This window comes from Microtus pennsylvanicus, chromosome 1 (genome assembly GCF_037038515.1).
Source record: "Microtus pennsylvanicus isolate mMicPen1 chromosome 1, mMicPen1.hap1, whole genome shotgun sequence".
NCBI lineage: Eukaryota > Metazoa > Chordata > Mammalia > Rodentia > Cricetidae > Microtus > Microtus pennsylvanicus.
The window spans coordinates 13,937,558-13,952,507 of NC_134579.1; the positions used below are offsets into that span (position 1 = coordinate 13,937,558).

The following is a 14,950-nucleotide window of genomic DNA, read 5'->3' on the forward strand; positions in this document are numbered from 1 at the left end:
AAATCCACATGAAATAAACTACACAATTATACCATCATATATTATTGGCTAACAAATATTGTTGTTTGTAGCATGCCTCCCCTTATTTACTCCTTTCTGTCATAACACTATTCACTTGGGAATGCTAAGCATTCTGTAATAGCGTATGATGCAATGAAAGCACATGTCATAGCATGCCTGTCATGGTTGCATAGGTGTGGTCGCAGATGAGTCCACTTAATCAACAGCAGAAATTCATGTAAGTGATCTGAAGATTCACGCTAAGAAATGCTTACAAAATTTACTGTGAATGTGTGTCCACAATGAAACCAAAGCTAGTGTTTGATAGCCAAAATCTTTCCAGTTATTTACTGTTTATACAAGTCAGAAAATAATAATATAATAAACTGTGACTAATTGAAGTAATATATACCATTTTGATGACTTTTATAAAATATAAGACATCAGAGCATTGTTCCTTTATTTTTATTCATATATACTTGTTTAATACATTTTCATTTATTCTTCCTAAGAATCTATGATAGAGCTGAGTGGTGGTGGTAGACTCCTTTACAGAGCACTTGGGAGGCAGGCAGATGCAGATCTCTATGACTTCAAGGCAAGCCTGGTCTACAAAGCCATTTTCAGGATAGCTAGGACTACACAGAGAAAGTTTGCATAGAAAAACGAAAAGACAAAAGAGTTGTTTCTAGGGTTAAAATCACATTAAAATTAGATTTTAGTGAGACTGTATAATTCCGAACTTATACCTAAAATCACCAAACGTTGTCCTTGAGTCAGAAACTGTATGGCATATGGAAATGTATAAGGGTAATTAAGGAAAATATATGCAGATCAAATATAGAGAGTGTCTATTTCAGACTTTATCTGAGATTTGCAGTGAATTTTCCAGTTAAAACTTCTTTAATAATTTTTTTTAATTAATTAATTTATTTATTTATTAAAGATTTCTGCCTCTTCCCCGCCACTGCCTCCCATTTCCCTCCCCCTCCCCTGATCAAGTCCCCCTCCCTCACCAGCTCGAAGAGCAATCAGGGTTCCCTGACCTGTGGGAAGTCGAAGGACCGCCCACCTCTATCCAGGTTTAGTAAGGTGAGCATCCAAACTGCCTAGGCTCCCCCAAAGCCAGTACGTGCAGTAGGATAAAAAAACCATTGCCATTGTTATTGAGTTCTCAGTAGTCCTCATTGTCCGCTATGTTCAGAAAGTCCGGTTTTATCCCATGCTTTTTCAGACCCAGACCAGCTGGCCTTAGGTCTGATCTCCAAAATATATAAAGAACTCAAGAAACTAGACCGTAAAAGGCTAATCAACCCAATTATAAAATGGGGCACTGAGCTGAACAGAGAATTCTCAACAGAAGAAATTCAAATGGCCAAAAGGTCATGCTCAACTTCCTTAGTGATCAGGGAAATGCAAATCAAGACAACTTTAAGATACCATCTTACACCTGTCAGAATGGCTAAAATAAAAAACACCAATGATAGCCTTTGCTGGAGAAGTTGTGGAGAAAGGGGTACACTCATCCATTGCTGGTGGGAATGCAAACTTGTACAACCACTCTGGAAAGCAGTATGGCGGTTTCTCAGGAAATTCGGGACCCAGCAATACCACTCTTGGGAATATACCCAAGAGGTGCCCTATCATACAACAAAAGTATATGCTCAAATAATTTCTTAAAACTAGACTGAGTATCCAGTTTAGATGGCTCAAAAGTTAAAGGCATTGAAGGAAAAACTGACTTCGATGTACAAATACAGACTCTATACTGGTGTGGGAGAATTGTCTGTATTCTGTCAATCATCCTTTAAGTAAGCGCTAATTGGCCAGGCAGGAATTATAGGTGGGACAACCAGACAGAAAGTAAAGGTGGGGCAATGAGAACAGGAGAATGCTGGGAAGGAGGAAGCCCATTCCTCCCCAGTCCTTCCCAGACCACAGAAGAAGCAAGATGTGACCTGCTCTGCTGAAAAAGGTACTGAGCCATGTGGCTAACATAGATAAGAATAATAAGTTAATATAAGCTACAAGAGCTAATAAGAAGCCTGAGCTAATGGGCCAATGAGGTTATATCTCTAATGGAGAATTTAGTGTGATTCTTTGGTGCTAACTGGCTGTGGGAACTTGGCAGGACAGAAACCCCAACAAAGGGGCCCACATGTTAGAGAATGGTGCCAACATGTGGACAACTGCATCCACATAAAGCCTGACAGACTTGGGAAAGCAATTCTAGACAGAAAAGAATAAAGTATAGCTTCTTGGGAGCAGCAATTTCTCGGATCTACTCTGCTTGCTAGAGGCAAGTGCTCTCATCTAAGAGAGGCTTCCTGACTCAGCTTTAGCTACAATGCCTTGCAGCTCTTTTAAGAGGTCCTGCCTAGAAACACTTAAATGGTGTTGAAAAAAAGCTGACCACATGGTTTTCAGTTTTCAGCCATAGCAGGAAAAAAGAAAGCTGTGCTATTTTAAAATGCCAGCTTTCTGGGCTGTTCTGACTCTTTCAGGCAGATGGTTTGACTAAGGAGCATTTGAATGTAGTTTGTGAGCACACTGCTGCAGCTTGCTTGCTGGCAGGGACCTTGAAACACCATAGAGTTGTGCCTCAGAGTTCAAGGTGTGGTAGCACACACCTTTAGTCCCAGCACTGGGGTGGCAAAGACAGGAGAATCTCTGTGAGTTCAAGGACAGCCTGATCTACAGAGGGAGTTCCAGGGCAAAAATACACACAGAACCTGTCTCAAAAAGCCAAAAGTTAAAAATGAAAATAAAAGAAATAAAGGTTAAAATAAAGCCACATAGAGATGAAAAAATACACAGAGAATCTTGATACTGTGTGTCATTATGCTCTCTTTAAATTGTTTGAATGCTGAAGAAGGAGCAACAGCTGCTAAAAGATATTTGCTTTTAAATGCTTCAGAATTAATCCAAGATAGGTATTTTGAAAATAACTTGATTTCAAAATTGAAGTCAAAGGGTATGTTACTTTAGAGAAGAGATTTTGCTTTTGTTTTCACAGGAAATGAAAGGCTGTGGATTCATTCTGAGTTAAGAAAACTCAGGTTTGATCAAGGAATACCACCTGAGAAATGTCCAATAGAAAAAGATGACAGAGGGGGAAGTGGTGTGGGAGAATTGTCTGTATTCTGTCAATCATGTTTTAAATAAATGCTGATTGGTACAGAAAGTATAGGTGGGACAACCAGACAGGAGGTAAAGGTGGGACAATGAGAACAGGAGAATGATGGGATGGAGGAAGCCCATTCCTCCCCAATCCTGCCCAGAAGAAGCAAGACTGACCTGCCTCGCTGAAAAAGGTACTGAGCCATGTGGCTAACATAGATAAGAATAATAGGTTAATATAAGTTATAAGAGCTAATAAGAAGCCTGAACTAATGGGCCAAACAGTTTATAACTTAATGAGACCTCTGTGTCAGTTTCTTTGGGACTAAACAGCTGCAGAAACTGGTCAAGACAAAAACCCTGACAAGCAGGCCCTCGAGTTACACTATACCCATGTTTTCTTGAAATGGGTATACCCATTACCCTATACATAAATTCATACATAATAAATAAAAAATAATATTTAAAATTAAATCAGTGTTTAGAGGTTCTACTTGTTAAATCTGCAATCATATCTCAGTTTAACATCATTGACAACAGGCCCTTGATCATGGAAAATGTGAGTATAGCAGGATAACTTGTATCATGGGTGATATTACTTTTTAGCTTCTTTCAATAAACGTTTCCAATTATTACAGTATTATATATTAGGGATTAATATGAGAACTTAGCTACTTGATTCTACTTCCAAATGAAAGCAATCATTTTCATTTGTTGGTAATATTTTATAGAATTTTAAATGTGTATTAAATGTACAGCAAACTCAATTCTTGGACTAGATATCATCACATAAATCAGTGTCCCTGGAAAGTGATGGTGTATGGTTATTGTGGAATAACAGTTAGTGCTATACTAAAAAATTACAGCAGTGGTCATGTGGGAGGAAAACAAGAGACTGTGGTAAGCATTGTAGAAAATACTCTCTGCTTGCTAGAAAGGAGGTATATTAGAGCAAATGGATAATTCTGTGTTTCTTGTCAAGCAGAAAGCATAACACTGAATAGCCAGGAATTATATCCCTTCTGTTATTATGCATATTTGATAACTTTATTCATCAATTTCTATAGTTTGCAATGCATACACACACACACACTCCTTCATATTGCATTTCCTGTGTTGGGCCAAGTTGTACAACTCAGCATCTCAAAAGCGCTCCATCAGCACATGTTCATTTACTCAACAAATATTTGACTGTGGGCTGTCTGTCCTTCAGTGCTCGAGGCATTGGAGACACACTGGTAAACATGACAGTCAAAGCTAAGTCCCCAGCATAAGGGTTTAGTGCAGAAGTCTGATGACAAACCGGTGTCTGGCTATACTTATTGACTGCTGGCTGAAGAAGTTAGTGTCTCCTGTTTCTGCATGTCTTCATTACAGAGACACTAACTACCCACTTCTTCCAAACTGTTTTCAAAAATATTTATTGGAAAAACAATCCTAGGCTTTAGTAATTATCAACATTCTCCTATGAAAATGTAAGATAAATATACTTAAAGTCAAATATAATGAAGATGGTATCACCTTCCAGGGAAAAGTTTGTACAAGTTACCTTATCAACCATTATGAAATATTCTTGTTCGAAGCTTAGAGTTCTTCATAGTAAGGCTAAGCCACTATGTATACCACATCTTTCTGGACACTTGCACAGAATATTAAAGAACTAGCCAACAAAAGAAACCTGAAATCAAAAGTTCATCATCTGCGACTAGAGGACCTCACATCTTTTGAGAGATTTCCTGTAAGTGTGCCACCCTTAATCTTTTGCTTGCAGGTCATCTAAAATGTCAGTTCCTTTACATTTTCTCAACCAGATGGTTACAGACACATGCACTTTTCTATAACTGGCGGAGAGCAACATAAAATATATTTTAAAACAGGTAAAGAGGGAAGCCAAATAGTATTTCGAAAGGATAAATTTTAAATACGGTGTCCAACAGTTATAATTTAAAACTTAAACATGACCCAAAGGTCTGAAAGGTGGCAGAGTTGGGATGTGTGGGGAACTTCATGAGGTGGGGTTGAATGTAATGGTTTTGGACAACTCTTGTATGATCTTCGAGTAGGACCTCAGCAACTTCTCTTTCTTCTGTTTCGCATCCTGGTCATGACATGAGCATTGTTGTCGTTCCACTTGGTTCTCACATTAATTTTTTCAGTCTTACATGCTGAGAAAATCGGGGCCTACCAGCAAGGACAGAAACTGCCACAATTCTAAGCCCAAAATATGCCTGTCTTTATATCTTGATTATCTCAGTTTGTTATCTAAGTAATGGAAAGTTTTTTTTTTCACATCCGTGTTTCCAAAGGCATCATATCGGAATAATGATATTATTAAATAATTGAAAAACTTTACCAACATGAAGATCTGGATAAGGGCATTTTCTTCAGAGGAAAGATCAAATACAAAGGCCTCGAGTAAGCTAAAAGACTTCACCCAATGTCGGAATCGGTATTCTAGATAGATAATCTGATCCATTGGAGGCAAACAGGTAGAAGACAGTCGAAACTCAGTTTCCTTATAACCTTGGGCCAGGCCTGGTGGAAGCCATGAGCAAAGAGCTAGAGGCAAGTATACATCTCATTCACATGTGTTCTAAAGACCCCCTTGGCTTAGGTATGGAGAAGTAGGAAGGGAAAGGTGAAGTGATACTTAACAAAAGTAATAAATTAGTAGGCATGTATTAATAAAGCAGAACGAATAATTACAGAATCTGTGTAAAATTTGATATTTATTGAAAATTATTTTCAATTTAGTGTGTATCTAAAATTATTCCTAAGATATTGGAAAAAATCATAAAATTAAGCTAAGTTTCATTGTTTCATAGCTAGATGTGAGCTATGAGATTAAGTCAAAAATGGCTCACTGTTTTGGATCATGAAAAATGTAAATAATGACACCATTTACTTAGATGGAAACAATTACGAGATGAACAGGTTTTATCTTGGGCTTGAGTTTTCCATAGTGTCAGTAGTTGTTAAACCAAGATGTCACATAGCCAGAGGGACCTGGCAAGCATTGCTCCAGGCACTGAAGATATGCTGAGTATAGACACAGAGAGATGAATTCTCAAGATCTCCAACTCTTCTATGAAATGATTAAGCAATTTTAAAGGCAATTTTAGAGCCTAAATATGGATAAGATGAAAGATTATAAGGAGTGGCTGAAATGAAGAAGGAAACAAAAACAAATGAAGCCTAGTGACGTCAACACTATTCTGAATTATAGATAGGTAGTAGGAGGGGGTATGGTACGTGCATGCCACAAACAGTTTTCCATATCCATCTTGGCATAGCACCATGCTAAAAGACTCAACAAATAATTTTGTAAAACTTTTTCCTCAAAAGATCATAATCATTCAGTTATACTTCATTCTATATTTCATTAAGACGAAAACGAATACCATGTCATATATTGATTGAAATTGACAGGTCTGTACCTGGAGAAACTATAGAAGACATGGCAATTGTATTATTGAAAATTAATTCTATAAAATTTTATTTTATAAGATTCCATTTCTGCTTGAACTCGGGTCTTGAACTTAAGTTTCTCTAGTTTTGAGAAATATAGTATATATATATATATATATATATATATATATATATATAGCAAGTTTATTTAAAATTATATAGTTTAATTAAAGGAAAGTGAGAATGGATAAACAAAAGGTAAATATACTTAAGATTCACAACTATTAATTTACACCCTTAGATACAGACTTTATTAATTATCATTTCATAAAGACTGTGAACAAGGTTCTCTCTTCAAATGTCTCTAATTCCATTGCATTGTCAGAAATATATAGAAAAAGAATAAAAAAGAAAGAAAGAAGGAAGGAAGGAAGGAAGGAAGGAAGGAAGGAAGGAAGGAAGGAAGGAGGAGAAGAGGAATGAGAAGAAAGCAGAGGGAAGGAAGCAGCAGTAAAGAAAAATAAGAAAGAACGTAAGATAAACTGCCTCCACTTTCATATATTGTTCAGAAACCAAATTGCTCATGGAAAGTAAATTCATCTCTTACTTCATGCACTTTAAATTATATTTTCCTAAATACACACATACACACACATACATACCTATATGTACCCCCCAGAGGGGAAAATACAGAGGGAGGGAGACAGTGAGAAGCCCATCTACCACTATCTATCCATATTTAAGCCATTTCCATACTTATCTATATTTTTACTGTCAAGGGTGCTATTTTTTACAAGCTGTCCAGGAGTAAAATGACAAGAGCTGGGGTTTTTGTATGTATAATCATGACTTTTACTTGAAGATTTTCTTGTTTAATGTTCTAAGTAATCCTTTTGGTTTATGGTCCACATGTTGCATAGCATCAAAGGTTATTCAAACAAAGCCAATTCAAATGTGATATTACTGCTTAGCTACAAGAACAAATTTCAGGTTACTCATGTGCAATTCAAGTTCTGAAATGGGCTACATATGGCTACGATAATGAGCCCATTACTGAAAGAAGCACTTTAGCAAAATGTATAAACCTATGCGAGATTATGCATCTGCCCTGCACACACACATTATCTTTATCTCCCCAAATACCATGTGTGTCATGTCATTTAAGAATAGGTAAGGAGAAAAGAAGAGAAAACCATTATCATTGTAAAAACGCCATTCAGAAGATTTGAAAAACATGAAATTAATATACGGAATGGGGTTATAATTTAAAATCTTATAGTCATTCTAATTTTATCCCTATAACTGAGTTAAAAACCACTATTATTTCAAAACAGAATCTACTAAACAAAGGCTAAACTCATTACACATTCCATATCACTAGGAGCAAAACCTCCATATGGCTATTAATCTGTTTCAAATAAAAAATACTTTCACATCAGAGTTTTTTTTAAAAAGTTCATCTGCAGTTTTCAACTAACTTAAATATTTATTTTTATGGCTTGTTATAGGGAAAAGAATCTGAAAACTCATAAATAATATTAGCACATATTTTCTATGAGAAGGCAAAACTCTAACATTTTTTCAAGCACTATAAAAATGCACATATAAATAACCCACCAAGCAAATTTTAATGCAAATCTATGTATCATTTGTCACCGAATAAAATTAATTTCTATGTTGAGCACAAGGATAGTCAGTATATCTTTGGAATGGTACAAGCTTCTCTAAATTTGAAATTCATGTGGAAAATAAGCCCACAGCACCAAGAAGAACAAAAAGTAAATAAATATCACAGAATCCAGAAAGGCAGAGCATTGGAGGTGCTGTACACCAGTCTCCTCATTGGATATGTGAATGCAGGGTCCCCAGTATTGAAACAGCCTAGATGGCAGTATTGTCCACATCCCAAAATTTCAACAATCCACATGGAAGAGCTGTCACCATTCTGAAGTATCCAAAGACAAGCCAATGTCAAATATATGGTTACGTGTGAACTCAGTAAGTGTGTCTATAATTGCTTTTGATCCCAACCCAGCAAGTTTTACATATATGAAATTGAACATTGCCTCTTCAGCCTTAAGTCTTTTACCTGTAGGCATTTCTCATTTTATTACCATGAGCTCTCTTGCAGATGGTCCAGACAAAAATAAACTGCCTCCTTATTTTACAATGGGAAATCAGAACAAAGGTTATAAACATATCTTCAGAGAAGTAAAATTAGGAGGAGGAGGAGAAAGAAGATGAGGGGGAGGGCATGCAGGAGAAAGATGGAAAGAAAAGAGAAAAGGATAAAACAGATAAAAGGGGGCAGAGTGCGTGAAGTGGGAAGAGAAAAAAACGAGGATAGAAAATGTGTCCTTACTGCTGTTCCAGCACACAGGTTAATTGCATTTGCTGCATACATCTCCAAACACCTTGGTACATTAACTACATTCTGTAACACCAGGCTTTTCAGATTCCTTCTGTCACTTCCACTAAGCAATTTAAGTGTATTCTTCCTGACTTTGATTGCTTTTTAAATGGTGCTAATTCTACAGTTGAATACATAGTTTATAAATACATTGGTATAGGAAAGTCTTAATACAATAGTCTAACATATTTGGAATATATAAACCCTTTTATTAGGATGATATCCACGTATGGTCAAAGCAAACCTGTTAGAAATGATAATGCACGAATAATGATTATACACATGATTATAGAAATTACCACAGTGTCACTCATAGTGATCAAATTCTAAGCTTCTACTACTAGGCAGGGAAAGAGAGAGATGTGCACACAACACCCCTCCCAGATCCCTATCACTGCGGGTGGGGGGGTGTTGAACTGATATATTCCATTCCACAACTGAAAACAGCCACTCGACAGTAGGTAAACTCATCTGCAATGCCTTGTGTTTATAGCTAGCCTTCCCTTTCAGTCTGTACTTAGGTTCTGTAAAGTAGCTTCTAGACACAAAGTTAGCTCCTGCTGATGGGCAATACTAGACAATGTCCCAAGTAATAAATTCGAAGGAACGTTTATCTAGCAACATGGTATCTGGATGTCTTAAGTATTTGAATTAATATAGTTCAGAGTCTTTATAAGCACAATAATTAAAACTGGAAATTATTTCCATGCTCAGTTCCTGGGATTGGGGGTGAGTGGCTTAGTACACACTGTATAGAGAACATTTGCCATTGATATAAAAACGAATGTCCCAGAAGCCAACACCATTTTTTTCTTTCAGAGAACAAACCCATAATATGTTCACAATTCTTAATCTTTCTCGTGCAAACAGTACAGATGGATTTTGTCCTAATCTCCCAAGACCCAGCTAGTCAGTGAGCATAGCCCCGGAAACTGACTGTGAACAAAAGCAGGAGAGCCAGAGGTAGATCTGTCGGCTTGACAGAGTGGCTCAACCAAGGGGGAGACACCTACAGCACCTGTTCCAAGTCCCCATTGTGTTTGTCCACTGGGGACTTAGCTGAGGGCTCCCAGCTTGCAGCCAGCCCATAGAGGATACTGCCTCCTTCCTGGAGCCTCGCCCAGTCCCACTTGTGACAGTTTTCTCTCTTTATCTGAATCCTTCATTCTGATTTCATGCCTGGATAGCATTCACTGACACACAGGTGACACACTTTGAACCTTGAGCTGCCCAGTATCAAATCCCTACTCACTGAATGCACCTGGAAGTTATCAGCTACTATAGTTCTGCAGCTGAATGCCTAAACCAAAGTTTAGATACGAGAACAAATACCAAATAGAGAGTGGCCACAATCATGCCAAGTTCTTTTAAGACATTGTCTTTAATGGTTACTCTTCTAAGCTGGGAGTCTATCACTTATTGTAAAACTCCTCAATTAATTAGTTACAGTAACAACAATAGGTGACTATATTATGTTCCACTAACAGCAGGTTAGAAACAAAAGACTTGGCACCTCTGCCCCTGAAGAGCCTGGGCATGGCCAAATCACACTACCAACCACAATGACATTTTATTTAAAAGCCACAACAACCTCAGAAAGAAAAACGGGGTTTTAACTCACCATCAGTCTGAATGCAGAGAAATCCAAAGAGCAATACAAGTGTAAACATCAGCGGACTCATTTTGACATATGAAAAAGGATCCCGATTGTTTAAGAAACCAATCCCAGAGAGCAGAAGTACAAAAATAAGTATCAAAAAAAGAGGTAGGTCCGAAGTTTAGACTTTCCTAGAGATTAATTAAGGTCAAGAGGAGCAAAATGGCAACATCAGAAGCTGTTGGCGAAGAGTTCTGACATGGGACAGGTTGGTAGCCATCCGAATGAACCCCAGGGACTCCAGAGCTGCTGTGCTTCCACAGGCTGGCTTCCGAAATTCCCACAAATTCAGCCCAGCCAGCGGGACTATTCACGTGCGTCTAGCCCTGTCTCCTTAGACTCCATTGCAATCCAAGCACAAGTTCTTTCTTCAGAAGTCAAGAAGATGACGGGGACAAAAAAGACCTAATTCCTAGAAAGTGTTCCACAAACTTGCCAACGCGCTGCCGAACAACCATTGGCCTGCCCACCGGGTTTTCTCAGCCCCCGGGTCTCCTTCCCCGTAGCAGCACCACTTCGCGGAGTTTTGTTTGGGTTGTTTTGTTTTCACTTAACTTCCATCCTAAGGATGTGTCAAAGCAGCACTTTGTGAGCCGGCCCTCTCCTCTGCTGCCTGGTCGCCTCCCTCGGAGTCTCTGGTTTCTAAAAGGAAGGAAAGGGGGAAAAGCAGGACGGCTGGGGTGGAGAATGGGAACTCCTACGTGGTGAGGGAGCGAGGAGGGAGGCGAAGAGAGGGAGCAAGGGAAGAGGGAGGGGCTGGGCTGAGGCCGCGGCCACCCCCAGGGGCCGCCCCGGAGCGAGCTTGAGTCCAGCTGCTGTGGGTGAGCGCCGCTAGACTTGGGAGTCCCGGACTTGGGAGCCCTGAGGATGCTAGCGCTTGGTCCAGCCTCCGGGAGCCCTCCTGCCTCCAGCCCCTTCCCGTGCAGCCGCGGCTTCGGCAGCGGACGTCCGCTTCCTCCAGCAGCTGCCTAGGGCTGGAAGGACTTGGAGGAGGGAAAGCGAGGAGGCAGGATAGGAAAGAGGAGGAGGAAAGAGCTGCTCCGAGTAGGTCCCCTGATGGGGGGTGGAGGATAAGGGGTGCACCCAGATCTCCACCTCACCGGGTCACCCTCCAGTGCAAGGGGCGACAGCCTGCCCCTGAGTCCTCAAAGCTGCGGTAATCGGGCAAGCGATGAGTCTTAGGGGGGACGGAAATGAACCAATGTGGAAACGCTGCGGGCTAGAGAGGACTACGATTAGCCATCAACTCTTTCCCGTTCCAGGAGCCTCCCGGGTGTCCCCCTCCTTCCCTCCTCGGGAGGGGTGAGGTGGGCTTCCAGCCTCCTGCTCCTCATGCGGCCCGTTTAATGGGCAGGTAATTTTCTCGGTGAGTGATTTCATGGAAGCCCTTCCTAATTATTCATCGCTCCGTCTGCTGGAGCTGCACAAGAGCTTTTCTAGAAAAAGATGATCTTCCAGGACCCCGGGCACAGCCTCATTACCCGTTAAAATCACACACCGACACACACATACACATACACACACACTTTAATTTAGTAGAAAGGAGAAGCTGGCCAACAGGGAGGACAAGAAAGGAGAGGGGATCAAACATAAAGCACCTATTGGAGTAGAAAGGTTTTGTGTACATAATTCCTATGTGTTTTAAGAGAACATTTCAAAAATAAGCGGCGGGGGGGGGGGTGTCTGCAGCCTCTTAAGGCTTGTTTTAGCCAAGTGCCAAGTTCTACAGCTAGCACGGGAATCCCCAGGAGGAGGAGAGAGGCGAAGGGTTGGAATCCCGCTAATGTTCAGTTGCCTTCTGACCTCCCAACACTGAGCGTAAATTCGGGATTTTGTGATAAAAGAGTTCTTGCAGAAGACTCTTGGAACAGAGGAGGTCCAAGATCAAAGCACTTGGAGGAAGTGGTTTTCTAGGCTCTTCGCCCTCCCTAGCACCTCGAGAAGGAAATTTGGAAAGTGGGCTCTGATTTAAGAATGCTGATAACCCCACTAGACTAAGGGAGGGTCAAGACCAGAATTTCAGCCCAAACACGAAAAAACTGGCACATCCCAAACAAAAACTCTGTTGGGTGCTGGAGATAGTTAGAGAAGTCAACTTTAAATCAGACTGAAACCACTTTCTAAGGTGCCCTGGCGTGGCTGGTGTGGCCGAGCCCACGTGTGATCACAGCCTCGCTGGTAGCTGTTTGAAGCTTGTTCAGGTGACTGTAAAGCTTCTGACAGAAACTCACGCAGGTCCCTGAGCAGAGCGAGCCGCTGCTAGGCGAGTCTTTAGTTCCCCCTACTGGAAAATATTAGGAAAGAGACTGAGGACATTTGAGGAGCCTTTTGTTTGGTCGGATGTATGTTGTTGCCTCCCCTGAACTTAGTCCTCCTTGTTTATAATGCGAAATCAAGCGATAAGAGTTCTCATGGCACTCTCTCAGAACTGCTGCTGGTGGCACGAAAACTGTCGGGAAAGGATTGAACTAAGTCACGCTTCTCGTGAAGTTTCCGAGGTCATGTCAGCAGCTTTGAACCATAGTCTTTAACTATAAAGAAGGGGGGGGGGGCATCTTAGAGGGTTTAATTTAAATTACTTGAATTCTTCAGGTATTGACTCCAAACTAGCACCATATTGGGGAAAAAATTAACGGGAAACAAACTTATGTGATTCAATTCATCACTCTCTCCCTCCATCCCACCCCGAAATAATAAAACAAGAAGGGTTTTATGTGAAACAACACTACGGCCATGAAAAATCCCCCAAATGTCCTGGGTTAATATCTGTTATCTCTTCAGTATACTAGAAAATAGCTGATAATTCTATAAAAGCTCCATCTTAGACATTGCACTAGGTTTTACGTCAAGGTTTGGAAAGAAAAACACCTCTTTTTTTTTCTTCTTCTACCCAAGAAACTCATCCTCTAATCTCAGCCAAGCTATACTGCTCATGAGTCCAAAACTTTTCTCTCCAGCAAACATAATTTCCATAATGAAATCTGCAGAAATTCAAAAGTCAAATAAACCAACAAGAGTTGTAATTTTAAAAGATTTTGGGAAAGAAAACATTGACACATTCCATTTGGATGGTTTTCTTATGGCTTTTCATTTAATTACAAGAGCCTTTCTTTAAATAACCTATAAAACACTCCAGAGTCCGGAAGAGTGTGTTTGGCAACCAGAAAGAAAGGGTTGGTGAGAATCTACCCAACAACCCCTCCTATCTTCTAGAGAAGAAATGTGTCTATAGGACAAGTGAACACTGCAGAGGAGAGTTTTCCTCAAAGATTTTATATGATAGTCAGCTTTTGCCAAACATCAGTATTTCACATTCATGAAAAAATAAAAGTCACAAAACAAGGTCAATGATATCATATGGGTGCTAACTTTTGTGGGATTATTTCTACTAAGAAATGAAGTCTGTAGCAAAGTTATTTTGGAATTGATTATTTTTTGTTTTTCTCAAAGACAGATTTGGAAGATTCATAACAGAATGCTTGCTAAAGATGTCTTTAGTATATGATGTACCCAAAGAACGTAGGGCATTCCAGGAATGCTATTTAAGAAAAAAAAGTTGGAATAATAAGCAAAACATGAATGCTAAATAAGCAACAGTAAGATGTCCTTAGTCAGTAAATCAGTCTGTATGCTATCAAAGCCAAGAGAATTGAGATCATCCCTGCCTTCAAGATCTCACATAATCTGAACTGAAGAGATCACATTTCAATTAAACTCGATGTGCTTTTAGTGAACAACAATTACAATAAAATTGGTTATTTGCTCTAGATATTTTTTTCTTAATTTGTAGGTAAACAAAGTCTTTACAATCTGAGTCTTGTGGTAGAAATTGGAAATTCAGTTTTAGCACAAAAAGGAGGAGAAAAGAAGAAAAAGAAAATTGTTTCATTTTTCATTAACGTCCTAGTTTTTAAGTTAAAAGCTTTTCAGATGGATTTTTCAATGTAAAATTGCCTTAGCATACAATTCCCCCAAACCAAATTTGAACAAAATATATGGGTCATTACCTACTGCGAGACACCAGGCAATTAAAATAATGTGTTAAAAACCCCTGACCAGACAAGAATGATTTGCTTACCCCTGCATTATTCTGTTGCATTATGTTCTTTCTCTAGAAAGATTTTGAGAAAGACAAATATGAAAAAATATTCTTCTTCTGAAGTAACTTAGAAATTTCTGATTACAATCATTTTTAAGATAGCCATTAATATCTATCAATATATAATGAGTCCCTCATTTATGTAAATACGCATCTCTGTATGAACACTATTTTGACCCATTCCTTGGAATTATTTAGCAAGCCTCATTTTAGTAATCTAAAATATGTGCTGACTAAAATATGGAAACATTTTATT

The 14,950-nt window shown here is 39.3% G+C and overlaps 1 protein-coding gene across 25 annotated transcripts in view; it reads right to left on the reverse strand.

Annotated features, from left to right (window-relative positions):
* Positions 1-14,950, reverse strand: part of Robo2 (roundabout guidance receptor 2) — a 1,494,745-nt gene that overhangs the window by 493,264 nt on the left and 986,531 nt on the right. For 3 of the 25 annotated variants that reach the window (XM_075956234.1, XM_075955801.1, XM_075954817.1), the window contains exon 1: positions 10,560-11,515. The exons of 20 other annotated variants lie outside the window; for them this stretch is intronic. In XM_075956234.1, the coding sequence (XP_075812349.1) occupies positions 10,560-10,620 (61 nt within the window). In that variant the 5' untranslated portion in view covers positions 10,621-11,515. Of the gene's footprint in view, positions 1-10,559; positions 11,572-14,950 lie in introns of those variants that run through there. 2 more of the 25 variants (XM_075955438.1, XM_075954957.1) reach the window with 2 other exon arrangements.